Here is a 27,886-nt window from a genome sequence, read left to right as displayed (position 1 = left end):
CCCAGGAATTGAAGCAGGGTCTCCTGCATTGCAGGTAGATCCTTTACCATCTGAGCTACCAGGGAAGCCTGGTAGGGACTATAATTCAGACTAAATTCTGAAATTTCTCATTTGAGAAATTTGTAAGCTTCTCAGAGGATAAGGCCTCAAATCTTTAGTTTACATAGTAGATACAATAGTGTAGATTCCCCTGCCATGGTCCAAGACAACAAAACTTAATAGAGCAATGAAGACAAGTGTGCATCTGTTTTTATCTTTGGAAAAGAATATTCGTCACAGCTTCACAATTTCATTCCAGGTCTGGTTTTTTAACATTAAAAACAAACATTTCTCAAATGGGAAGGTCACTCAGGATGAGATTATCATCCCCCCAGAGCAAAGCAGGAATATCATCTATCCTCCATTTGCAAAGATAGAGGATAAGTTACCAGTTGAGCAAAAACCAGACTCCAAAATCCATATATTTACTTTTTATTGAATTTGTTAATGACACATAGTTTTTGCACTGCCAAACCATGCCTGAGAATTCAAAGAAAGAAATGGTACAATGGACAGCCTCATCCACCCATCATACAGCATATTAAAACTTGATTCATGTGCACTTTGATAATTCCACATCTTTTAAAAAGTTGTAACAACGGTTGGGATTTTTAAGTCTCCTTGCAGGTCTTTAGATTTCTATGCCATTAAATAACTTTTCCCATATATTCATCTCAGTTCCTCAATAACATAACCCCCAAAAAAATTTTGCTGGAAAAAAATGCACTTTTCAGGGGATTTATGTGGCTCAAGGTCCAAGAGATTATTTGTTAAAAGATTTTTGTTTCCCATATGATGTCTTCAGATTAACCAAGAATCCTTTGTTTTTCAATCATCCAACCTCTCCTTGGCTGGCTCAGCTACTCACCCAAGCACATCAGAACACAGGCATCCTGCCTGCCACCTCAAGTAACTCCAACATTATTGCCCAGATACACTTTGCAGGTCCCATCAGGTGATTCTGTTCGCTTCCCAGGAGTGGGATTCCTGCATTGACACTTTTATCAAGACTCAACCCCTAGAGGAAAATGCTCCCACAACAGGATAGTTTTACTCACCCATTTGCTTCACTCTTGCTAGTAGCAAGTCTGCAACTCCTACATTTGGCAAAGGGATTTTATTATAGAGAAACCCAGACTCTGCATTAAGTGGTCACATGCCACTTTGAAATATATCTACCAAAGATACAAAACTAGTAAATTACCAGACTATCTCATTAGATGGAAAGACTTTTCAGTAATCCTGGGTAGCATCCTGGTGTCCCTTTTCAGGACTAAAAATTACTGGATAGTTTAAGCTGTAATTATTAAAAACAGAAGTGCTACATCACCTGTCTTTCGCCCCTGACTCTCCAAATGATCAACTTAAAGACATACCAGAAGGTTGATACCAAAGCTAGGCTGGGACAATCACTGCATCTACAGAATACCTAACACCTTAAATGTTTGGGCACAAGTGCATCTGGAATTCGTGTCAAAGATCATGCAAGATCTGTGAAACTTAAGTGTGTTTCAGGTTGAGGTTCTGCTCTTACTGCTTTGAATTTGTAAGGACAGGACAGTGACTCCCTTGGCCTGAGCAGAAACTAAACAGTCTTTCCACCAGTTTACTATACAATTTAGACCTGATTAGAGGAGGCTTTAGCAGCACCTGAAGTAGAGCCCCCTGCATTTACTGCCCTTTACATTAAAGGCCATTTGGTTCCACTCTAGGGATTGGCAAATTCATGAGACATTTCACAATTCCAATGCATACTTCAGGTTACTGAGCTAAGCAATATGCTCTGTAAAAGAACTATTCCAAGTGATAGCAAAAAAAAAAAAGCCTTAATATGGAACACAGAAAAAGCATTACCCAAATAAAAAAATTACTAAAAGAAATAAGATTCTTCCCTCCTACCCCTTTCCCCACTTGGTGACCAAAGTTTGGATGAATTTAATTTGTGGTTACCTCAGAATACAACTCAAAGTTTTAAATTATAAATCAGAGCCCTACAGATTTTCCAAGCACATCAGTTCTTTTGAGAGCGGCATGTTCTAGTAAGTCTAATCCAGCCACAGTCCACCTCAGAGTATTCCTTATAGATGGGGCACAGGACAGGTTAATTAAGGTCACTTAAATCTTCATCTTTTACAGCAGATCAGAACCCAGATGGCTGACTTTCTGCAGGATTTCTGATAGGAATCCAGTAGAGCTGGTTTCAAGTTTCACATCGATACTTAATAGCTGTAACCTTCTTATCCAGAAGTTGTGATCCACATGAAGTCCACAATGAGTGCAGCAAATCTGAGGTAGTCAACCCTTACGAAGGCTCAGTATCTGAACATAAAAAGATTTTGATATGACCACTGGCTACAGGTTTTGATTTTTTTTTTTTTTTTGTACTCGCACAGTAATTATGAAAGAACACTGCTGAATCTAGTTCGAACATTAATATAACTATGAACCCCCCCTAAATCCAATACACATAAAGAGCAGTTGTAACACTTAAACTTCCATAGTGCAACATGGTCAGTCATGTATACCAAGTGGTCTGCATCGGCTGTAGATCCAGCAGAGATCAGATGACGGATGGCTGTCCGTGGCGGTTAGCTGTGGTTTAGTTACCTTAGAAGGGTTAGCAAACACCATTCCTTAATTGTACTGTGTGTGGCTGCTTTTCTGATTCTCAAGCACAGCATACTGGTTGTCTAGCTGAAGTTTAAGGGCCTGGTTTTTTGAAAACTCATCCCTACCTCTAGTTTTGTGTCTTACTACTTCAAAGCTCTTCTCCATTTCTTTATCCCTAAGGGAAAAGAAATGTAATCAGTAAATATTTCTTCTTCACTAGGCTGTTCTGAAAATATTCGTTCTTGAATTAAAATAAAAAAGCCACCCCTTGGAAAAATCTTGAGGGAAGGGATAGGAGGGGGAAACTGGCATGTAAAATCCTTATCAAAACCATTTTTAAGGCTTCAATTGAACAGAAAATATAGAATACTGTACTGAAGCGCTACGGTCATATTTTCTGTGGTTGCAATTCTACCAAATACTATTAACTGAAATCCTATTCTGGGACCAACTTCAAGACAACTGCAAAGTTAAAAAGCTGTCTAATGACATGGTGAATCCTTCTAAGACTCACTTCTACTCTTAGGAAAAAAAAGACAATACATCTCTTTTTTTATATGTAAGTAAGGGCTTCTCATTCAAGTAAATTTCTACTCATTATTCAAAGACCTCTCTGCACTTCTACTTTATGGGAATGGATCAGATAAAGATGTGTGTGGTGAATCAGTGCCTCATGTGTAGGACAGAGCAAGTCAGAGGTTTAAATTCAAGTCAGTTGTGCCCTCAAAGAGGCAAAAAGACTAGGATTTAATTTAAAAGCCACCCCCCACAAATTCCATACTATGTCATTTACACTTCTTATTTACGTAAAGAAAAAAATCATGTCCCTATATAAGATGTGGATGTGCCATATGTGGTCATTTAACTCCAGGTAGCATTCATTTTAAGTACTTGCTGAAATAAGATTATTTTTAGTATTAGGTATATAAATGTCAGCATTTTTCATCTATTCACATTAACTGGGAATACAATAAAATATTGCTGATTTCTCTAGTCTATAATATAAGGAACGTTGAAGCAGCAATAATGTACCCAATACTTATTAAGAATTCTAACTAGGTAAGACTTGTCATGGCTACAGAATGACATAACCCAGGGAAAAGAGGAACTTGCAGAAGATGTCTGTCTTTGGTACTCTTTCCCCTCAGCCCTTCCAGGGTTCTTCCTCTCCTCCCCAATTCCTGGGCATATGAGACCTACCTTAATTCTTAATTACCTCTCAGCTGCAGCCTGGGCTTTACTGCAACCCTCAAGGTGGGTTTTCAAATACCAAACACCCCATTTTCTGGCCAAGGCAAAAGGTTTCAAAACAAAATATTGAGCATACTTACTTCCGGCTTTCTACATGCTTGGCAGTGGACTGCAGGGATGGGAACTGCGTATCACTATAGATTTCTGGTGGTCCTTGTGGTGCTTTCCTTGTTGTGGTCAACCTAGCTCCAGGAGGCCTATACACGCCACTAGTCATTGTCGGTTCTGGGGTTTCTGTAACTGACATTTCACAACAGTTTAGAGAAACCACTCAAGTGCCTAGCATTTTAACAAGCTACTCCTGAATTCTTGATCATTTAACAATTATGGAAACAAAACAAAACAAAAAAAAATATTTATTTGCATTAAAGTTCTCTGAACAACAGAAAGAAAGAAAATTATCTGAGATATTCCCCTTCTGAGAACTCATTCTTCAGACTGAGTAAAATGGGAAAAGGAAAAAAAAAGATGGGTAGTCAGCTGTCAAAAACTGAAAAACAAACAAAAAAACCAAAAACCTTAAACATGTCTGGCAAGCTACAGGATCACTATAGGATTATTGTAAGACTTAAGCTGCCTACGGCCTTAACTTCCAAGTTCCTTTATCGAGGATATGAACGTGTTTAGATCAGACACAAATCTCTCTCTCCTAGCAACGGAAAGAAGACCCTACTCACTCACTACAAATATGCACTTAGTTGAAAGCTGACTGCCTATTAAAATTATAGACAACACATCTTTATGAAAATGAAATATTAAGATTACCAACTACTGGAGCAGGAGGTGCTTGTACCGGAGCAGTTTTATTCCAAGGGCCTGAAGACTTTTCTACACCACCACCACCACCTCCACCTTCTTCCCAATTATCACTTGGATCTTCTCTCTTTTCAACTTCATCTTCTTCCTTTTCACTATCGGAAAATAAATACGTGAATTCAATTACAGAAACAAATTTTTTGTTTGGGTCCTGGGGGACAGGCCTCATGAGGGATACGGAAAAAAATTAAGCACCTGAGCAGTCCAATTTTCAGGTGGAAAATCTGTCAGTCCAAATCCTTAGTTCTATCAATACTGATCTGTGATTCTGGAGAAGGCACTTAACCCTCTTTCAGCCCAAATGCCAAGCTTTTTTTTTTTTTAAAAGGGAAAGGAAGAAATAGGGGATTTTATTTTATGCATTGGGGCCTCAACTTAACTTCAAGTGAACGAATTCATCACTGGAAAAAAGTTCATAAAACCACTGACAGTCTCCATTTCCCTTTTTGCAAACTTAATACACTCAAGAACATCTAGAAATATTTAACATACTGACACATCAACTTATAACAACCTACGTTGATTACTTATAGGAGTCCCTACTGAGGGAGGGAAGAAAGGTCAATCTAACCTGACATGTAGAGAAAAATAATCAAAAGTATAATTACTAGATTTTTTTCTGGAACCCAAGTGTACAAACAGCCATTTATAGTAAGCATATTTTCAGATTAATTCAGATCAAATGAATTGTTTTTAAAAGTTGTCTAATTTCATTTGCTAATCCTTTAGTACATGTAACAAAATACTCTCAAAACTAATTCACATTCCAACAGAGGAAAACAAGTTAGTGTTTAGCATCAGTCTCTACTATCCAGACATAGGGAATACACAGAACTGGTTCCTAATAACAGAGATGTGTCACCCATTTAAAGTAGAGAATAAAAGAACTCAGTCGTTGCTTACTAGTGATTATAAATGCAAAATACATTCTCAGTGGTGACATACCATTCTAAGATTCTATTTAATGCCTCTTTTTATCTATTCTTGAAGTGTATAATCTCTCCAAGGTATCTTTGATGATGTCCCCTTGTGTTCGATTACTTATTACTGTGTCATGTACACCTGAATGTGCTAAATTAACAAGTACATATATCTTGTCTTTCTATTCCACTGGCTTGACAGCACAAAGATAACTGCCAAGTCAAACTTCCCTTGCCCCTGCAGATGATGCATCTGGCACAGACATCTTTTCCCTGGATTATTTCCCATGACACTAGTGGTGTTTCCTAGGTCTTCAGCTTATCAATCTGTACCATCAATCTAACTATCCTTTCCTCTATTAAAAAAACATACTGTCCTTGGCCTTCCACTCTTTGAGATATTTTCTCTTTTTGATAGCTGATCCATAATGATGGTCATAACAATGTGTACATGACTCCTACCTTGACTGTGACCTTGGGAACATTAGGGCTTCTCTTGGTTTTTGCAAAATGACATCTAAGGGTGTTAGCCTTCTATGTCTATTAAAATAAGTTCTGGCTATATGACAAATTTCTTGAATTGCTAATAGTCTCCTTTAATGACACTGAGACAATGGTACCATGCAACACTGCCCACCAACCAGAGGTAACTGCAGAGTTTAGAGGCCTAGGGTGGCAACAGGAAGGGGAAAGTGGAATGAACTTACCTTCAATCTGCATTTACAACAGCAAGGTTTTATTTAAGACTACGGTTTGAGAGGAAAAAAGGGTAGAGAGTATGGCTAAGCCAGCCTTCAATTTTCCTTGCTGATAACGTAGTAGAATTCCATGCAGTCATTTAAAATAATGTGTTAGGCTTATACTAATATGGAAATAATAATCATTTCATATAAACAAGGTACTAAAACAAAATCTATGTACCTAATATAAATAGAAAGACATCTAGAATGATTGTTTAGCTAAATGTTAAAAAGTGGGTACTAGAATGCATGACTTTATTTTCTTCATGCAGTTAGGAGCAGATTCTAAGGCCAAACTGCCTGTTCAATACATGCAGACTCTGCGATTTACCAGCCAGAAAGAGTAAGTACAGCACCTAACTTCTGCATGCCTCAGTCTCCTCATGTGTAAAATGGGGATAACAATCCCATTATGAAGACTGATTGACATAAAGCACTCAGAACAGTGCTTGGCACACAGTAAGTAAGTGCTGTCAGCCCTTGCTATTACATGCTTTTTTAATATATGAGTTTTCATAAAAGCATCACATTTCTTTAACAGGAAAAAAATATAGCATTTGGAAAAAGCAAAAATGCAACAAGAAAATGTTCTTTTAAATCGGATACCAAGCAGTATGACCTTCTTCCTAAAGCTTTTAAGCAGAATGAATAGTTAAGAGTATGAATGTCATAATTTATCTAGAAGTCTAACAGTGGTACTCAAATGTCAAAACTGTCCCAAAAGAAGTTTTTTTTAAGAATAGTTAAGAGTATGAATGTCATAATTTATCTAGAAGTCTAACAGTGGTACTCAAATGTCAAAACTGTCCCAAAAGAAGTTTTTTTTAAGTTACCCACTTCTGAACCCACACCTATGTAAATTACACTATAATGTAATTTGGGCTATGAATAAAAGCACAGGTGTTATTCACTTAGCTATAATGACTAAGTAGTAATGTCCTAGCGACCCAATCTATGCCAGATGGGGAGATAAGAGGCCCATAAAGATTTAAGTGACTTCATGACACTTTTACACTCTAATATCCCCCCAAACTATGACAGCTTTCATTTGGTCAATTACATTTTGAAATGGTTTTTCAGCAATGCACTGAATCACAATTGTTCACATATATATAACTTTAAAATAGCTATTTCCTTAAATTATTTTAATATTTGGTGATTAATAATTTAAACTCCAAAATTATCAGCTTGTAATAAACTGAAAGCCAAAAAAAATGTTAACACTGATTATCCCTTGAATATTTCTTTATGCTGCTTTACTTTTCAAATGTTCTAAAACCCAAAAACATTGTTTTCCTAATCTGCAAAAAAAAAAAAAAGAAAAATTCCAATATAGTATGATAGAATGCTGAAAGTCTTCATCAATTTTTTCTCTCAGAGACAAGTGACAGAAATGAATTTTTTTAAAAAACCCATAAATCCTAAATACCTCCAGAGTATAAACTACACTAGAAAATAAGTGATCTATTTTAATTAGAGGGATTTTATACTGATAACAGGCACAAGACAATTTAGTATTTTGGTTTCATAAGATTCTGAAATATTAGCTAAACTAAACACTGGAAATTATCTAGTTGAGATACTTCATTCAACAGAGGGAAATAAGGCCCAGAGATGCTAAGAGCCTTGCTGAAATGCTACAGTACCAACAGCAGGACAGAATAATTTAAATATCGTATTACTCTTTCATACGTAGGTATTTCAGAAAATGTCAAACCTCCAAATGCCAAAGAACAAAAAACATGTTACAAAGAATTATTTCCACAGAAGACAACTAGGCTAGAATTTAACGTTTAACCCAATATATAGCATCTCATCAGCTAAATTTGATGCTTTGAAAACTACAATGCCACTATAAATTCATTATCCCAACTCAAAAGTATACTGTCTTAAATATGCTTTAGTCTATACGGCACTATTGGTGGGGTACGAGGAATGATAATGCTAGAAAAAGGAGTATTTACTTAGTATCTCTATACTATGCCAGGCAGTGTTATAACCACTTTACAAAGCTAAACCTCAAAATAACAAAGATGAGGAGAAGACCCATCGTACATATGCTGCTGTTGCTGCTAAGTCGCTTCAGTCGTGTCCGACTGTGTGCGAACCCATAGATGGCAGCCCACCAGGCTCCCCTGTCCCTGGGCTTCTCCAGGCAAGAACACTGGAGTGGGTTGCCATTTCCTTCTCCAATGCATGAAAGTGCAAGTGAAGTCCCTCAGTTGTGTCTGACCCTCAGCGACCGCATGGACTTCAGCCTTCCAGGCTCCTCCGTCCATGGGATTTTCCAAGCAAGAATACTGGAGTGGGGTGATTGTACATATGAGGAAACTTATATTCAGATACTTAAAGGATCTTCCCCAGGGCTACAAGGTAGTAAAGTCAAGTCAGTGGGACTCCAGAGCCCATATTCTTTCAGGCTGCCTCTCACTTCATTTTATTCTCTTTATAGCTCTAAAATATGATACAAAAATTTTCTATATTTTCAGATTTGAGAAGCTCACTTTTCTGAAATAAGACTGATCAGGATCACCCATGTTACAGCAGTATATTTATAAAAAACATAATACTCTTACTACCATATCTCAAGGGACATTACAGAATTTAAGCATCCTATCTCCCCTCTCCCAACACTAAAGCAGCTAACACAAAATCCAGACTTGACTGCACTTTTGCCAGTAATAATGGGCAGCTCCACTGGTTTTATGCAACCACTCCCATGACAGTAAACTGGGGAGACAGAAACCGCCTGACGAGTCATGCCTGGCAGCTTAAAATGTCACTGTACCCATCCAAGGTCTCTTTCTTGGCCCCTTCATGGCAGACCTAAGCGTCTCTCTCCTGGGCTCCATCCACAGCCTCTACAAATCACTGAAACGACCCACAGGGGTTCAGCTGAGCATGAGTAGTTTTTTTTGTTGTTGTTGTTAAACAACTCCAAGACCTAACAATCAATGCTCGGAGGTCAAATATTTTCTACAATGAATCCAGATTGGATGCTGAAGTAATTTCCTCTCTTCAAAGGACAACTTAACTAGTTCTACCTAATCGGTTTAAGTCTAGCTGTCCAAAGATTTCTAGACAACCACTGGGCTCATGTTAGTGAAACATGACAAATGCTCACCATTTAGTAGCAAGTAGTAAATGAAATCTTTCTCTTTCTCCCTCAAATCCATTTTAAAGATGGGAAAGGCCTGTAGGTCCTATTATCAACCAATAATCTAAGCTTAAGCACCAGGCTCTTTCTTTTATCATCTCAATGGCTTCTCTCTCAGAACCTGTCGGTAAACAATGATGCAATCCTGAATAAGATTTATTAACTTAGACACAAAACTTGACACGTGACCTCCTACTACTCCTGGTACTTAAATCTTGAGCTAGTTGGTAAATGTGAGCTAGAATGTTAACACAGTATGTTTGTCACTGTTGAAAACTTCCCCTCTTTCAACTGCACTTAACTTCAACACAGGTTGAGCATGCAAACTTACTACAATGACTAGTGCCGAGAACTTTTAAGACTGTATGCAGCTAACTAAAGAGAAAGCAAATGTGGCAAAAAATGATTGGTAGATCTCAGCCAAAAGTATAAGGGTACTTATTCTACTATTCTTGCAACTTTTCTGTGGTTTGTAATTTTTCAACACAAAAAGTTAGGAGGTAAAACATTAAGACTACAGACAGAGAATTTCAAGATATTTTAAGTCAATTTCTAAAGTTTCATTTTCTCTTGTCCCATATTGAAAGGCTGCCTCTCTCATGGATAGAAAAGATGACAAATTAAAGGCATATCCACCCCACTCCAATATCTGAGAAGAGAGATATTTCATTTCTCTCTCCTTCCAAGGGCTTCAGCTCAAAAGGTAAGATCAAGACATAGACAACAATCATTCAAGAACTTCAGCAACTGTGAGGATTTTTGTTTGTATGATTATACTATTGCCAACCTGAAATGGCATGTTGTCCTATTAAGTTCATAGTGAAATGACTCACTAGCATGCATGTGTGCTCAGTCACATTCAACTCTTTGTGACCCCATGGATTGTAGCCTGTCAGGCTCTTCAGGCAAGAATACTGGAATGGGTCCTTCTCCAGGGAATCTTCCTGATAGAAACTGACCCAACATCTCCTGTGTTGGCAGGCAGATTCTTAACCACTGAACAATCTGGAAAACCCACTGACTCACCAGCCTAGGGCTTTAGTCATAATGTGTCTCCAAGACTCCTTCAAATATTGGAATTATAAAGCAGATGCTTCATGGCTAAACAGCAAAATTCCCAAGAGTAAATCACTCTACCCACTAAATAGAGAAGTTGATTAACATGAACCAAGCGGATATATTATGAACATCTTATTCAAAATCCTCACAACAAATCTGAGCAGTCATCTCAATTCTGCAGATGAGAACATTCACAAGTAAAGTAACTCGCCCCAGGTCACACATAAGCAGCAGGGCTACAATGCAGGCCTAGGTCTGTCTTTCCCTAAGTCCATGTTTTTGCTATATTATCAACTACATCCTATCTGTTCGAGTAACCTACTTTCCATTCTATTGAACCAATGTGTCTTTCCCTGGAGATTTCCACTCCTACTGGAATGGGTTGCTATTTCCTTCTCCAGGTGATCTTCCCCACCCAGGGACTGAATCCGCATCTCCTGCATGGGCAGGAGGATTCTTTACTACTGAGCCATCTGAGAAGCCCCAAATCCAGTCTAAAGTTAAAACTTTCAGTCATTATTATGAAATCTCTGAGAGCTTCTCACTCTCAAGCCTTTCCTGGAAACTTACATTCCCTTCTATTGATTTATGAAGGCAACAGAGATAGACCCCAGACTCCATAATAACTAAGGAGCCACAAAACAGCTTCCTTCAGGAAGAAGGTATGTTTTTCAATGTTAGCAGGTAAGAGAAAGACCTCTGCATGGCCACTAAGTGGCCATGACTAGATGCTAAAAATGTAAAATGCAGTATAAAAGCTGCTTTATTTTGGGTCAAGCAAACCTTAATGTTCACACTAGCTGAGATTTAATTACGCCTCTGGCAAAAGTGAAGAATAAAAGTGTTTTAAGTAATGTTCCACCACCTCAGGAGTAGCTAAAAATGAAGAAAAATAACCCTGAATGGATATGGGATATACAGTCAATGACAAAAATAGATGGTAGTTTAAATATCCTGTATAACAAAATCAACTTCTAGCATTCAATGAACTTGAAACCTCTTCCCTCAGAAAGCGCTGCTCTTGCTCAGTAATCGAGTCTTTGAGAACATACAGTACATGGGCTGGCAATCAGGAAAGGCAGAGCAAGAGCCTACTCTACCACAGAACACAGGAACCCAACACACAGGCGGTTCCACTATCACAAGTAACTATTAACAACTCCACATCCCTCCTCCCGATTTTTAAAAGCCAAGCCCCAGGAGAAAGAAAATGTATTATTTTCTAAACTATACCTCTTCAAAAACATCTAACACATGAAGGAAGCCAAGAAGTGGTTGGGAATAAACCTCCAGTCTTATCACCTCTACTTCACACCACCAGGAAGGTTTATTTCAAATGTAGAGAAACTATTCCCTAACTTTCCCACTATCAATCAGGTTTCACTTTGCAACAACGTGAAAGCACCTAGGACATGAATGCCTAGCTGTGATAAGTAAGTATTCAACAAATGTCATAAACATTGGCCCTGCTTTTTTAAGTTATTTAACATTATAAACATTACCATCTAGTGAGTCCTTCATTGGAAGGACTGATGCTGAAACTCCAATACCGTGGCCACCTGATGTGAAGAATTGACTCACTGAAAAAGACCCTGATACTGGGAAAGATTAAAGGCAGGAGGAGAAGGGGACAACAGAGGATGTGATGTCTGGATGGCATCACTGACCTGATGGACATGAGTTTGAGCAAGCTCCAGGAGTTGGTGATGGACAGGGAAGCCTACAGTCCATGGGGTCGCAAAGTCGGACACGACTGAGCGACTGAATTTAACTGAGTGAGGTCAAAGAACAGTATTCTGTTAAGGAAAAGTTATTTCCTCCACTGTGCCAGGTGGTCACGAGTAAATATAAATCACAAACTTCAATCTGGAAGGCAGTGCATCAGGATCACTTCTTTTTTTGGCTACACCGCATGGTATGCAGGACTAGTTCCCCAACCAGTAGAAGAACTTGGGCCCCTAACAGTGACAGCACTGAGGTAATTCCCTAGGATCACTTATTTCTTGAAACTGGGAATAAACAGTTTCTAATCTAAGCCAATGGATTTTCTACTTCATGAAACTTTCAAAAACATGACATTTATTTACATGAATCTAAAGTTCATGTGACTACCATAGACTGGATTTGATAAAACATGTTAATTTCAAATCTTCTAAATCAACCAATGTAATTTTCAGGAATTACTGTTTTCTTAAAAAAAAAAAAAAAACTTTACACTTAGACTATGATTCCATTTCTATAAATTTCTAGGGGAAATTAATCTATAGTGTTAGGACAGTGGTTATTTTGGGGGCAAAAACAATGACTACAAGAGGTTAGGAGGGGTGCTTTCTTCTCTACCAGTAATGTTTTCTTTCTTGACTTCGGTGCTGATTACACAAGTTGAATAGGTAAAATCTGTATTTCCCTGTAACTATGCTTCAATTACAACCACCCATGTTATCTTTTGGGACAAAAGCTAAGTTCAACCCACCAATATTAAAAGCAAAAATTTTGAAAGCACAAAATCCATTTTAGCTGTCTCAAAAAGGACTAACCAAGATTTGAAGTAGGCAAGCTCTCACAGGATTTTAGAACTGGCAGCTAATTTGACTGGCATGTAAAAGGGCTGCCATCACAGAGGAGGAACAGACACAATCCATTAGTCGTAATAAGCATACCTAAAGCACAAGAGTACTGTGATGCTGTTTTGGGACAAAAACCCCCCAAACATACAGTATTTATCCTGTGGGTGACATAAACGTTATCTGTAACCAAACCATACCTTATTTGCATTGCTTGAACTCTTAGGCCGCTGTAATCAACCTCTTTTTGCTCAAATTCTTTCCACTCATCTTCCTCCTGTAAAACAAGTACCCGGTAGTCAATTAAAGCTATTTTAAAAACATAACTAAAACAACTATCAGACTATTGAAAAGGGATCAAGTGGCTGGAATCTAAAGTGTGGACTCGTTTTCTGGCCAAAGCCCTTGCTCAATCCCAAGGCCACTAGCTTGAGGACAAACGTGACTAAACTTTGTTACTTCCACCCAGTTCCTTCACGAGACTTGTTACTTTAAAAGCAACCAGGAAACGTCGGATTAAGTCAATAGTAAGCCCACAACTAAACGTCTACCTCAATCTTGTATGAGACTTTTCTTTTACAGGTTTCCAGACCAAGTAGAGCCAATTAGATCTGCCACAAATGTGACTGTTAGAAAATTCAGCTCACACTACTGGGCTGAAATCAGAACGCTAAATTACTCAGAGTAGACGTCACCCGATAGATGCACTTCCGACCCGGGCCGAGTCCCCGGGAGGCTGCCGCCGCCTGCCTGCGTGCTGGCCCGAGCCAGGCGACGAGGGTCGGGAGCTGGGCCGCTGTGGTCCGGCGGGGAACGCAAGGCGGCCCGCCGTGGGAAGCCCGCGTCACGTGGCAGCCTCCGCGCCCGTCAGCCCGCCGGCCGGCCCCGGCCGCTTCCCCAGGCAGGCAGGCGGGGGCGGGCACATGGGCGCAAGCGCGCGGCCCGGGCCCTAACTCCCCGGCCCCTCACCTTTGTCACAACCTTGGTGGCGGCCCCAGGGCCAGTGGCCCCCACGCCCGCGGTCCCGCTATCGCCCGGCCGGGTCCCCGCGCCCGCCCCACCGCCCGCCGCGCCCGTGGCTCCGCTGCTCCCGCCAGCGCCTCCCGCCGCGCTCGCTGCGCTCGCCGCCCGGTTGCTCCGCTCCTTCTTCTTCTTTTTATCTCTCTTGGCGAAGAAGTTGTCTAGGCTCCGCTCCTCCGTCTCAGCCATGGCCGCGGCCTCCTTGGCCCGGATGGGTGGGGCCGGCGGCGGGCCAGGCCCGCCGAGGCTCCGAACTCGGGGTCGAGGCCGGCTCGGCGCTCAAGCTCCCGGGCGCGGCGACGCCTCAGTCCCGCGGGGTCGCTGAGGCGTGTGCAGCGGGGCGACCGGCCCCCCCCCCGCCTGCTGGCGGACGGTGGTACGGTCCTCCTAGGGGCTCGCGTGCCGCTGCCGCCGCCCGAGCCCGCCCGGGCTGCAGCTGCTGCTGCGATCGCAGTGCAGGATCCCGCCCGCTCCACAGCTGGAGGGAAAAAGGAACGCGCGGGCCAGAGGCTCCGGCGAGAGTGCTGGGTTAGCGGCGGCGCGTGCAGAAGGAAGACGCGAGCACGCAGGCCGGGAGAGGAGGGGATAGGGGGTGGGGAGGGGAGGGAAGGGGAGGAGGGAGGGCGGGCCACCAGAAAAGAGAGGCAGCGCCCGCGCCTGCGTACTTAGCTCCGCCCGCCTCTGTGGGAGCGTGGAGGGAAGGGCGGTGAGAGGAGACGGAGGCGGAGCTGGCAAGGGAGCCAATCAGGTGCCAGGACGAAGTGCTTAGGCGACAATCCCTGCCTCAGACGGGGCGGGGCTGTGGCTTGGGGGCGGGGAGAGAGTGTATGCTAAATAAGTGACGTATATGATGGCTCTTGCCTCCTGATTGGTCGAGGGTTTAGCCTTGAGGGCGGGCATTTAGAGGGCTTGTTGGTGACTTGGCTAAAGAGGTCCGGTCGAAGGGGTGGGTAGGTCCGTTCTAGGCGCATGCGTAGGGTACACGTGTGTCTGCTAGTCCGCTGCAAACTGTGGCCTTGTAGTGGTTTGAACTTTAGTGAGACTGAGAGGCCCTGTGCTAAGCTAGCTATATAAAGAATGTATCGTCTGCTCCGCTGGCCTCTGTATTTTCACCCTCTCTGGTCTGGCAACTGTTCATTTTATTCGTAGGTGATGATTATTATGAAAATGAGGTGCTTTCGGCTTGAAGTTTAGTTCTTATTTACTAAAAGGTCTACGTAAACCAGTAGGTAGTCAAAAGGAGATTGGTTTTATCTGAATTCTACTTTCTGTGGGATAGCTAGAAATAGTGTCAAGCTAAATCTGACCCTCAAGCGCCTGATCTGTAAAGTGGAGATGTTAGCTCTTGCAAGACACGTGAGGAAAGATTACCTCTTAGCTGCCAGCGCAGTACTTAATACTCATTGTGCGTGCTAAGTCGCTTCAGTCGTGTCTGACTCTTTGCGACTGCATGGAATGTAGCTGCCAGGCTCCTCTGTCATTGTAATTCTCCAGGAAAGAATACTGGAGTGGGTTGCCATTTCCTTCTCCAGGGATTGAACCCGTGTCTCTATGTCTCCTGCATTGGCAGGCAGTTTCTGATACACATTAGATGCTATAAATAATTTTACATGTAAATAATACCCCCTACCCTGATGAGATGATGGCTATAATCTATCATTTTTGTCCCTGATAAGAGGAAAGGAATGGCATATATAGAAGAAGGGAGCAAATGTGCCCAGACTGTACGTGGTTGTACCATTTAAGTACCTTCTGGGCGTTGAGAATGAAATGAATCCTCCCATATGAAAAAGGCAGTCTAATAAAAGGTATTAAGCTTTCCACTTCCTTCTAAAGACAGAGAACTGTCACAACCACTGAGGAAATGACTCAGAGTTATGTTAGTAGCCTTGTAGGGTAGATAGAGCACAGCCAATTCATGGAGGTACTTGTCTTTTCCTTTACAGTTTTTCTGTTAAAGTCTGTCTCCCCTACACCCCCTTCACCTCTACTATTAAAGTACTAAATCCAGAATATGTCAAAGAAGCAAATCAAGGAGCTGGTCTTGGCCAATCGCAAGCTTATGTTTAATTCCCCATACTGACTCCAACTACCTGGGGTGGATCTCTAGGTAACTTCCTTCTGTGACACCAGGCATCTTCTTGTGATGCAAGCCAAGTTCAGTATTGCCTCTCCCCTACCTTCCTTGACATCTCTGATCAAATTTTTCTTCCCTTCTCTCCCTCCCTTCTTTCCCTCCTTGCTCCCAATCCCTTCCTTCCTTTTATTCTTTCTTTCCTCACCTGTGAAACGCCTTTTTGTTATATTTAAGGCAACGTGGTTTATTCTAGGCAGAGTAACTTGTCATTCCTGCCTTCAACTCCCTTATAATCTACAAGAAAAGACCTAGATATGAATAATTGAAATTTAGCCCTCTCTTTCTTATATCTCCATCAATGGATCAGTGTGTCTTGAAGGAATTAATGATGGGAAAAAGCAGAGAAGGAACAGCAGCTGCAGCAAAATTCCCCACTACATCTTCCAGTGATTGAGGGCATGTTCTTCAAACTTGATCACATATAAAAGACTCAGGTCAGGCCAATAGAGAGACTAGGGTCTTTGTGGTTGTGTCATTATCTACAGTTGATTCTCTCCTCCAGGAATCTAGTCTCCCTCTCATTAAATCCCCTGACCTGAAACTCACAGCATATATTCATACCAGATTTTCCTGTTAAATCTCCCGTGCTCTTACACAGAGCCTTGACACCTACCATCACCGCACCCCTTATCTTTACCCCAACCCTCATCATGAAGCACCATCCAGTGCTCTCTTGATGTTTGGACCTTCACCATCTTTAAAGTAAAACAGACCTTCATTTGTACTTGGTGGGTGGAGAGTTGAATAGTGGTGAGAACTTGGACCATTACCAGTTATTTCAGCACATCTTCTAAGGAGCCTAATGCTGTCTGAATGTGAAAATTTCTGAGTCCTCTGAAGTGGTACAATCCAAAGGACATCATCTGTCTCCCCCGACAAGGCCAGCTGAGCTTCAATATTCCATGAGCTCAAGAGCTGGCACAGGGAAGCTGGGCCCAGCCCCATTGTCCGTGGGTTCTTTTTTGCTGAGCTATTCATTCCAAGTTCCATTCTGCTACCTAGGCTAGAAGTTCCACACATGCTCAGCTCAAAGGAATGCAGCTCGTGCTAGCCAAAGACTTCCCAGGAAATGAGAAGCAGCTTTTCATTTGTGACTTCCTCTCTCAGAAATCTGAGGGACTGAGCTACTTCCTGGGCTATTCCATTAATGACCTTTTCCAGTTGAGGAATAACTACTTTCAGATCACTTCCTCTGGGAAAAAACTTCTGCTGATTTCTACAGGCAGTCTGGTTCCTGACCTTTAAAGACCCAGAGACCTTTTGTTTGGTATGGATATTTGATGCCTTCCAGATATTTCCATGATTTGTTTGTTGTTTAACCATTCATCCATTCATTAACTCATTCATTTATGTAAAACATTTATTTCATGAGCACCTACTGTATGCCAGGCCTGATATTAGCAGTTAAGTATAAGTCAGATGTAGGCCTTTCCCTCACAGAGCTTACTGTATGATAAACTGGTAGTCAGTATACACAAGTATACATACAATTATAACACATTGAAAATATAATGGGGCAGGGTTGGAGCATAGCCGTTAGCGACTTGATTAGAGAGCCATTCCACCAACAGTCAACCTCACAGTGGTCCTTGTGGCAGAGAGAGCAGGATGGCTGCTTTCTCTCTGACCTCAAGAACAAAGGATCTGCTACTAAGAAGTTTACAACAGCTAATTATGCCCCTCTGTCACTTTTTCTATGAAAGAGATTTGCTGAAAACTTTCAGGAGTTTGGAGTTTTTAAGGCGTGAGCCATCCATCTCCCTTCATTCCCCCACAATAAACCTTTGTTCCCAATACTGACGACGTTTTGGTGTTGTTTTGCCTCACTATGTGTTAGGCACATGCACTCTTGTTCGGCAACAAAACACTTGAAGGTAAGAATAGGGTTGGGCATACAGCCTACATCACATAGACATTTGACTGAAGTTTGTAAAATGTGGCCACTAATCCCTAGTTTTCCACATTAACGGGATTGCACAAACCTTGGACTATCTCAGTGTTCCTTAACATTGTTCTTTTTTGGCTTTAGAACATATAGTCAGTCATGGGTAGCAAAGAATTTGACCTTCTTCAACCTCAAGGCCCTTGTTAGGTCATCCTTGACTTTAAGGTTCTAGCTGGAAGATGAATGGACAGCAAGAGTAAAGAGGTCCCAGATACCAGTGGCCACCCAGAAGAGCCTGTTTCCAGAAAGAGGTAAAGGGCTGCCATGCATGACCCTTCCCCTTCCATTCCCCTACCCCCATCTACCACAAGGCTTGCAAAAGAGAGTTGGACTTAGTAAGCCCACCCCTAGTGGATCCCGTCTCCTATTTGATGAAACACATGAAGTTGCCGCTATCTGACTGTTTTTTACCTGACAAAATAGCAGTTTCATATGGTTCAGCCTAATATATCTGAGAATAAACAAAAAAAATTCTGTAAATGATTAAAGAGCTTGGGAACAACCAACCCAGTCATCAAGGTGACTGATTTCAGGAGAAGGACTGAAATGTGATGATAATTGAATACTCAGCAATCTTATTGTATTCTGTGGAGAATACATGAAACAAAGATAAAGAATGAGGCTGGCAAACAGAAAGAGGAAGGAAAAAGAAGTAGGATAGAGCCAGGAGGCTAGAAGTTGGCATTTACTACCTATAACTGTCCAGGAAAGAGCAACATGAAATTGGAGCTCACACAGTGCCCTGCTGCGAGGTGGAGATGATTGCCAAGGCCCCCTGCCTTGGATGAAATCCTTCCTTAACTCACAAACCAGCCTGCTGATGACTGATTTGGCTCCCTGGGATTGTTGATATCGGAAAAAGGGTGGTCTGGTTGAGGGAGGAGCCATCCAGTTATTGAAGGACTAATACCAGCTGTTAATGAATACATGGGTATCTGGTTATATACTTCAGCCTCCTATGAGTTGGATTGCTGGGAGTTAGTCTTCTTTAGGCAGACATATCTCAGACTTGACTGTGAAACAGGTTCAGCTTTATGGTAAACTCATTAAGGTAAAACTATCCTGGGTGGCCTCTTTGGGAGCTAGTCAGATGACTCTAGCACAAAGCAAAACCTTCTGACCCAAATCATCTTGATCACAGAGTGCAAGGGATATAATTATATTGGCAAGGTACCATTACCCTATCCCTGACCCTAGCTCTAGTCCTAATCCTACTTCATGACCTAACAGGGAGATGGGAAATTGTCTGGCATTGTATGCTTCTGAATCCGAGCCAGCCCAGTCCTGGTTACCAGGTCAGTAGGTCAATAGTATTGTCTTCCTACTTGGGCTAACAAGCAGAAAAGAGTGAGGGTGTAGGGAGCATAGAGAGAGCTTCCCATGCTGAAGGCAAGTCTTTTACATTCTCCCAAGCACCATGCTCTTTACTTCACAGTCAAGAGTCTATTTTCTAGACCTTGATTCAAATAAGAACTCTGCCTCTTCCTAGCAAGTCACTTATCATCTCTGCATCTCAGGTTTTGTGTTTTTTTAATCTTACTTTACAAATAAGGATGAGAAACACACCTGCCTTGCTGAGCTGTGAGGACTCAGGGTAAGGATGGACTTGAAGACCACCTGGCTCAGTGTCTGACATTCATCTCAGTTAATATTATTTTTATTAGTTTTTTGGCTGGGCTGGGTCTTCATTGCTGTGTGCAGGTTTTCTCTAGTTGTCGTGTGAGGGCTTCTCATTGCTGTGACTTCTGTTGCAGAGCAGGCGCTCTAGAGCACAGGCTCAGTCTTTGCATCACGCAGGTTTACTTGCCCCACGGCATGTGGAATCTTCCTGGACCAGGGATCAAACCTTTGTTCCCTGCATTGGCGGGTGGAGTCTTAACCAGTGGACTACCAGCAAAGTCCAAATTATTATTATTATTAATAGCACTTATGTACTAAGGCATAAAATATCATTTATAGTTACATAAGGGGTTTTAGTGACTGTTCCTTTATCTGTTCTTTCTGACCCTGCTGCTCATAATTGGGTGTTCAGCACCTGCTGAGTGGCACTAGCCCCATAGTAAACAATCACTAAACATTTGTTGACAATTAAAAAGATAATTTAAAAAAACAGTGAGAAAACTAAAGTTTCATGATGTGTATTTGTAGTTACTAAATATGAAATCACTTAGTACTTTTGTAACAGGAAGGAAAGGAGCAGCCCACAACTTTTGAAACAATGACATAGCCCAGGGACACAATGTAAACCCATTAAGATCAAATGGGACCAAGATGGCAGACAAGACTAGACCTTGATCCTCAATCAGCAAGTGAAATGACACACCCAGAGGTGCCATGACAGTTCCAAGGCACTGCTAAAAGGCCAAGGAGTGGGTGGTGGCCCAAATCCTGGAAATCTCTGCCCCTTCCCCCAAATAGTTGAAATAATCCTCCCACTCAATAACATATGAAATTACCCAGCTTATATAAAAACTAACCATGGCATATTTTGCGATCGCACTCACCCTCTGAGATGGTGCACACACTGTGGAGTGTTTTTCTCTCTGAATGAATAAATCCACTTCTTACCTATCACTTTGTCTCTCACTGAATTCTTTATGTGATGAGACATCAAGAACCTGAGCTTCATTAGGTCCTGAAGCCAGGGACTGTGGGTTTTGGCTGGGTTTGAATCCCAGCCACGTGAGTACAAGTCCCAAGCAGGATTTTAGCTGGATTTGAGTCCCAGCCAGGTGGGTTCAAGTCCCAGTCTGTAAAGGTTTCACTTTGGCCTCTTCTCTCCAGTCTCCTGGTTATATAGTTCTTGCTCATGTTAAACTATCTGTGACTTTGAAATGGAGCAAAATAGCCACCACAAGTGCCCATCTGCTTAGAGCTCCTGTGGTGCCCCCTGAGGACCTCAGTACTACCCACCATCCACTCAGTCTTCTGAGCTGGCAAGGCACCCTCCCTCTCCGCCCAAATGAAACTGAACTTGCTGAGTAAGTCAGCAAGAAGTTAAACTCTCCCCTCTCTGGGGGTTGAGGGAGGGGCCTGGCTTAGCCTCAGGTAATCATTGATTAGCCCCCAGTCAAAGGGTTACACAGAGGAAGTGAAGTGAAGTGAAGTGAAGTCGCTCAGGCGTGTCCGACTCTGCGACCCCATGGACAGTAGCCTGGCAGGCTCCGCCGTCCATGGGCTTTTCCAGGCAAGAATACTGGAGCGGGCTGCCATTTCCTTCTCCAGGAGATCTTCCCAACCCAGAGATTGAACCCAGGTCTCCTGCATTGCAGACAGACGCTTTACTGTCTGAGCCACCAAGGAAGCCCAACACAGAGGAAGAAAGCATTTTGATAGCACTGGCCCAACCTCCTGAGTGGAGTTCATCCCAGATAGTATGATTCTGAGGTCTGCACCCCACCCTGCTCCATCCCCAGGCCAATCCTCCGGGAGACCTCTCCACGCAGTGGGATGTCTGGCCTGAGGTATGCCAGAAGGGTAGAAACTAGAAAAGTTTTGTGAGGCTTCTGGGAGCTTTCACCCTTGTCACTGGCTAATCTCCTCCTGTGGGTCTTGGCCCTGGAAGAACAAAAAGCGTGTCATGTAAACAATTGTAAAATTATATAAATCAATAAGATACAATTAAAGGTTATGTATTAAAGCTGCTGCCAAACACAGCTAAGTGAAGAATAACTGCTTGTATGTACTTAATGAAGTGGCAAAATTAGTAAAGGTTCTTAGTGATGCTATATGCCCTTCCATCTCCCCTGTCCCCACATCCATGACAAAGAAGCTTCGATCCCAACCTATCCCTGCCCTGCTCCATGAAACTGCAACAAATCTGCAACGGTTCCTGCTTATCACCACATCCCAACTTAATTCCCAGGCCCCTGGGTCCTCACATTTCCCAGGATGTTATGTTTCCCAGGAGGTGTGGAAAATGTGTAGCCTGAATATCTCCCTTTACCTTTGAATGTGACATTTGGATGAAAATGACCTGAAATCTGGTCTTGCCTGACCAGCCTCAGTGGAAGCAGATTCCGTGTGCTTGATAACCTTCTAAGGTTCCCTGGGGACTTCCTGTGTTCAGTTCTAGTTCACTGCAGGCACTGTCCCCAGAGTCCCCTGCCCAAGCTTGTTCTTTCCTGCCCTTCATTTAGGGTCCTCTCCTGGACCCTTGCCCTGTCTCCACTCATGTGACTCACAGCCCTTCTGAAGACTTGGTAGACACTGGAATGGTTTTGAAAGTATGGTTTAGTGTTTTATAAGCTTATTTTTACACACCTAATTTCCTCATCTAAAGGCTTAAATAGAAAGAAAGCAAAAGGAAAAATACAGGTAGGAAAGTAAGGCAGGGGGAGATGAGTTTAATACAAAAAATGCAAATGCTCTGCAAAGTTGCTTTTGGAGGTAGGGACAGGGTGAGTTCAGAATGTGCACTCTAGAATTTTTCCCAGATGATGTAATAGGAAATTTCTATCTTATGCACTGATGCTGAAGATGATTTTGAGGCCAAGGCTGGATTGTTGCCCCAGATCCTCACAATCTTGTGAATCTGAGCAGTAAAAATGGAACAGGAGGGAAGGTGGCAGGGCAAAACCTTTGAAGGAATGACATAGCTTGAGGACACAATCAGATCAGATCAGTCGCTTAGTCGTGTCCGACTCTTTGCAACCCCATGAATCGCAGCACGCCAGGCCTCCCTGTCCAACACCAACTCCCGGAGTTCACTGAGACTCACGTCCATCGAGTCAGTGATGCCATCCAGCCATCTCATTCTCTGTCGTCCCCTTCTCCTCTTGCCCCCAATCCCTCCCAGCATCAGAGTCTTTTCCAATGAGTCAACTCTTCGCATGAGGTGGCCAAAGTACTGGAGTTTCAGCTTTAGCATCATTCCTTCCAAAGAAATCCCAGGGCTGATCTCCTTCAGAATGGATTTGTTGGATCTCCTTGCAGTCCAAGGGACTCTCAAGAGTCTTCTCCAACACCACAGTTCAAAAGCATCAATTCATCGGCACTCAGCCTTCTTCACAGTCCAACTCTCACATCCATACATGACCACAGGAAAAACCATAGCCTTGACTAGACGGACCTTTGTTGGCAAAGTAATATCTCTGCTTTTGAATATGCTATCTAATTTGGTCATAACTTTCCTTCCAAGGAGTAAGCGTCTTTTAATTTCATGGCTGCAGTCACCATCTGCAGTGATTTTGGAGCCCCCCAAAATAAAGTCTGACACTGTTTCCCCATCTATTTCCCATGAAGTGATGGGACCGGATGCCGTGATCTTCGTTTTCTGAATGTTGAGCTTTAAGCCAACTTTTTCACTCTCCTCTTTCGCCTTCATCAAGAGGCTTTTTAGTTCCTCTTCACTTTCTGCCCTAAGGGTGGTGTCATCTGCATATCTGAGGTTATTGATATTTCTCCTGGCAATCTTGATTCCAGCTTGTGTTTCTTCCAGTCCAGCATTTCTCGTGATGTACTCTGCATATAAGTTAAATAAACAGGGTGACAATATACAGCCTTGACGAACTCCTTTTCCTATTTGGAACCAGTCTGTTGTTCCATGTCCAGTTCTAACTGTTGCTTAATGGGTCCAAGATGGCGGACAGGTCAACTTCCACTACCTTGAACCTCAATATTTGCTCACTGTAACACATCACCAAGCTAAGTGACACACCCACAAGCACCATCAAAGATCAAAAAATGGGCAGTGTCCCAAATTCTGGAAATCTCTGCCCCTTCCTCCAATAGTTGGAATAACCCTCCCACTCATTAGCTTGTGAAATTACCCAGCCCATAAAAGCTAACCACACCACGTTTTGAGGCCATAGTAGCCCTCTGTGGTGGCCCATGTTCTCGTTTATGGAGTGTGTTTCTCTCTAAATAAATCCACTTCTTACCTATCATTTTGTCTCTCACTAAATTCTTTCTGCTATAAGACATTAAGAACTTGAGCTTCATTAGGTCCAGAAACCCGGTGTGTATTCTCAGCTGGAAGACAGTGGGTTTTGGCTGGGTTCAAATCCCAAGCTGAGGTGAATGGTTTCACAAGCAGTGGTATATCCTTGCCTTTAGAAAGAATCTTGCCACTGCATAGCTTTCCTGTCTCCCTCATGTCCTGAATTTCCCCTCTTTGGATCTTTTCATCAGTTATTGGCTCTTCTGAGAAGACTCTGCCCTCTCCTGTCTACCTGTGGAAGTCAATCTGTGTTTTAGAGCCCTCATCACTTCTCCACCTCCCCAGATGCCCAGGTGGGATTAAACTCTGCCTTTCCCAAGTTGCCTAAGTCTTTGCATCTCTCGTAAAGCACCCATCCCAGCCTGTGCTAGTCACCTGGTATTGGAACAGCAGGGGCCAGGGGATTTTCTTTCCAGGACTACATCTGAGGTGATGCTTTCTAAGTATAGAATCAGTCAGAATCTTCAAGTTGAAGAACCAGCTCCAGGGACTTGATGACCTCCAGCTCAAACAGTCCCTGAAGATGGAGTAGTCCTGGTCCCTTTGTAGGAAGGAGGGGATTAACAATCTCTGGGTTACTAAGGCCTCATGGACTCAGAGGTGAAGTTGCTCAGTCGTGCGTGACACTTTGCGACCCCATGGACTGTAGCCTACCAGGCTCCTCTGTTGGTGGACTTTTCCAGGCAAGGATACTGGAGTGGGTTGCCATTTTCTTCTCCAGGGGATCTTCCTGACCCAGGGATCGAACCCAGGTCTCCCGCATTTAGGTAGATGCTTTACCCTCTGAGTCACCAGGAAAGCCCGTGAACTCAGGGCCTTCCTCAATGTCCCAGTTCTGCTGGGCCAGCTGTGGCTTCCTAGAAGCCTCTGATTCCACAGGCTGGCCTGGCCTATGGGGCCCTCCCTCTGTGACCAAGTAGTCAGCCAGTTAGAGCTCTAGGGCCTGGCTAACCTGGTCCAAGAGAGAACTACTTTCTGATCACTCCTTTCCTTTTCTGCTTCACATCCAACCCATCCAGCTGCCCTTGGGCAGAGCCCTAAGGTCAGGCTAGAGTAGTCACACTCCATCCAATTAATCACTAAACCCTGCCCTCCAAACCAGAGTTTTTTTTTCCCCTGGATCAAAAAATAAGATCAGTTTATCATTCCTCTGTTTAAAACCATTCAATGATTACTCATTGCTCTCAGGATTTCTCAGGCTAAAATTCTTAACAGGATTTGAAAACCTTTCACCCGGCCCTTTCAAAATAAGAGGATTTATAATCTTTTCAAAAACAACAAGAATCCTGACACAATCTTAATTACTCCAGCTGTCAAAACTGTTTAAGATTGATGAGGTCTGCATTAAGCTGTTAGAAGGTGATTAACTCATTTGTCCTGAATGGGTGTGAATTCCAAGGAAATTGTTTTTCCACCCTCTTCTCTGTTCTGCCTGCGATACTATCCTTAGATGACTGCTGGTGACAAGGTTCATTAAGGCAGTCAGGGTGGAAAGGACTGTGGAGGGGATTGAAGCGGGGATTGAAGTCTTGTAGACGAGATTCCTTTGTTGTTGTTCAGTCGCTAAGTTGCTCAGTTGTGTCTGACTCTGTGACCCTGTGGGCTGCTGCACGCCAGGCTTCCTTGTCCTTCACTGTCTCTGGGAGTTTGTTCAGATTCACGTCCATTGAGTTGGTGATGTATTTTACCATCTCATCTTCTGCCGTCCACTTCTCCTTTTGCCTTCCATCTTTCCCAACATCAGGGTCTTTTCTAATGAGTCAGCTCTTTGTATCAGGTGGCCAAAGTACTGGAGTTTCAGCTCAGCATCAGTCCTTCCAATGAATATTCAGGATTGATTTCCTTTAGGATAGACTGGTTTGGTCTCCTTGCAGTCCAAGGGACTCTCAGGAGTCTTCTCCAGCACCACAGTTTGAAAGCATCAACTTTTTGGAGCTCAGCTTTTTTTATTGTCCAGCTCTTACATCCACACATGACTACTGGAAAAACCATAGTTTTGACTATATAGACATTCGTTAGCAAAGTTATGTTTCTGCTTTTTAATATGCTGTCTGTGTTTGCCATTGCTTTTCTTCCAAAGAGCAAGCACCTTTTAATTTCATGGCTGGAGTCACCATCTGAAGTGATTTTGGAGTCCCAAAATATAAAGTCTCTCACTGTTTCCATTGTTTCCCCATGAAGTGATGGGACCGGACGCTGTGATCTTAGTTTTTTTTTAATGTTCAGTTAAGCCAGTTTTTTCACTCTCCTCTTTTACCTTCATCAAGAGGCTCTTTAGTTCTTCCCTTTCTGCCAAAAGTGTGGTGTCATCACCATATCTGAGCACCATATCTGATTCTCTGGGCAATCTTGATTACAGCTTGTGCTCCATCCAGCCCAGCATTTCACATGTTGTACTCTGCATAAAAGTTATATAAGCAGGGTGACAATATACAGCCGTGATGTACTTCTTTCCCAATTTTGAACCAGTCCATTGTTACATGTCTGGTTCTAACTATTGCTTCTTGACCTGCATACAGATTTCTCAAGAGACAGGTCAGGTGGTCTGGTATTCCCATCTCTTGAAGAATTTTCCACAGTATGTTATGATCTACATAGTCAAAGGCTTTAGCATAGTCAATGAAGATGTTTTTCTGGGATTCTCTAGCTTTTTCTATGATCCAACAGATGTTGGAAATTTGATCTCTGGTCCCTCTGCCTTTTTTAAGTCCAGCCTGTACATCTGTAAATTCTCAGTTCACATACTGTTGAAACCTATCTTGAAGGATTTTGAGCATTACTTTGCTAGCATGTGAGATGAGTGCAATTGTATGGTAGTTTGACTATTCTTTGGCATTGCCTTTCTTTGGGATTGGAATGAAAACTGATCTTTTCCAGTCCTGTGGTCACTGCTGAGTTTTCCAAATTTGCTGGCATATTGAGTGCAGCACTTTCACAGTATCATATTTTAGGATTTAAAATAGCTCAGCTGAAATTCCATCACCTCCACCAGCTTTGTTCATAGTGATGCTTCCTAAGGCCCACTTCACTTTGCACTCCAGGATGTCTGGCTCTAGGTGAGTGATCACACCCTTGTGGTTATCTGGGTTATGAAGATCTTTTTTTATAGTTGTTCTGTGTATTCTTGCCACCTCTCCTTAATATCTTCTGCTTCTGTTAGGTCCATACTGTTTCTATCCTTTATTGTTCCTATATTTGTATGAAATATTCCCTTGAAGAGATCTCTAGTCTTTCCCATTCTATTGTTTCCCTCTATTTCTTTTCATTGTTCACTTAAAAAGGCATTCTTATCTCTCCTTGCTATTCTTTGAAACTCTGCATAAAGATGGGTATATTCTTCCTTTGCCTTTAGCTTCTCTTCTTTTTTCAGCTATTTATAAGGCCTCCTCAGACATCCTTCTTGACTTTTTGCATTTCTTTTTCTTGGTTATAGTTTTGATCACCGCCTCCTATGCAATGTTATTAACCTCCATCTATAGTTCTACAGGCTCTCTGAAATAGCTGAGGGGAGGTCAAGTGTATGGTGACAGATGGTAACCAGATTTTGGGGATAATCACTTTGTAATGAACACAACCATCAAATCATAAGAAGAGTAGTGAAGTCAATGTTTAAATCCATATCTCCTTAGCTCTGATACTTTCCTTTATTCCTCTCTGATCCAGCATAGCTGGGTGTCAGGCACTTCT

The 27,886-nt window shown here is 42.3% G+C and overlaps 1 protein-coding gene across 9 annotated transcripts; it reads right to left on the bottom strand.

The window, feature by feature from the left end:
• Positions 1–455: 455 nt before the first annotated feature.
• Positions 456–14,878, bottom strand: CDV3 (CDV3 homolog). 9 transcript variants are annotated; one of them, XM_086315892.1, is made up of 6 exons: positions 14,126–14,878; positions 13,357–13,433; positions 4,666–4,811; positions 3,981–4,140; positions 2,775–2,824; positions 2,393–2,646 (listed from the first exon to the last, which is right to left on the bottom strand). In XM_086315892.1, exons 1-6 carry the CDS (start codon positions 14,363–14,365, stop codon positions 2,639–2,641), a joined length of 681 nt encoding a protein of 226 aa, XP_086172018.1. In that variant the 5' UTR covers positions 14,366–14,878; the 3' UTR covers positions 2,393–2,638. The 9 variants fall into 9 exon arrangements, with proteins under 9 accessions (XP_086172047.1, XP_086172036.1, XP_086172052.1 ...); XM_086315903.1 differs by having other exon boundaries at positions 3,981–4,134; XM_086315921.1 differs by lacking the exon at positions 2,775–2,824 and having other exon boundaries at positions 456–2,646.
• Positions 14,879–27,886: the final 13,008 nt, after the last annotated feature.

Source organism: Bos grunniens, chromosome 1, assembly GCF_055505025.1.
Source record: "Bos grunniens cultivar Pamir isolate PY7600 chromosome 1, Bosgru_T2T1.0, whole genome shotgun sequence".
NCBI classification, from domain to species: Eukaryota; Metazoa; Chordata; class Mammalia; order Artiodactyla; family Bovidae; genus Bos; species Bos grunniens.
The sequence above is the reverse complement of the archived record's forward strand: the minus strand, read 5'-3'. Positions and strand labels throughout refer to the sequence as shown.

Excerpts from the sequence above, each read along its gene's own strand:
- CDV3 (XM_086315875.1), bottom strand. The coding sequence starts at position 14,365 with ATGGCTGAGACGGAGGAGCGGAGCCTAGACAACTTCTTCGCCAAGAGA. Across the intron at positions 4,812-13,356 it reads GTTCAAGCAATGCAAATAAG|TGAAAAGGAAGAAGATGAAG; the intron begins GTATGGTTTGGT and ends ATTTTCCGATAG. Across the intron at positions 2,825-3,980 it reads AAGCATGTAGAAAGCCGGAA|GGATAAAGAAATGGAGAAGA; the intron begins GTAAGTATGCTC and ends CTTTTCCCTTAG.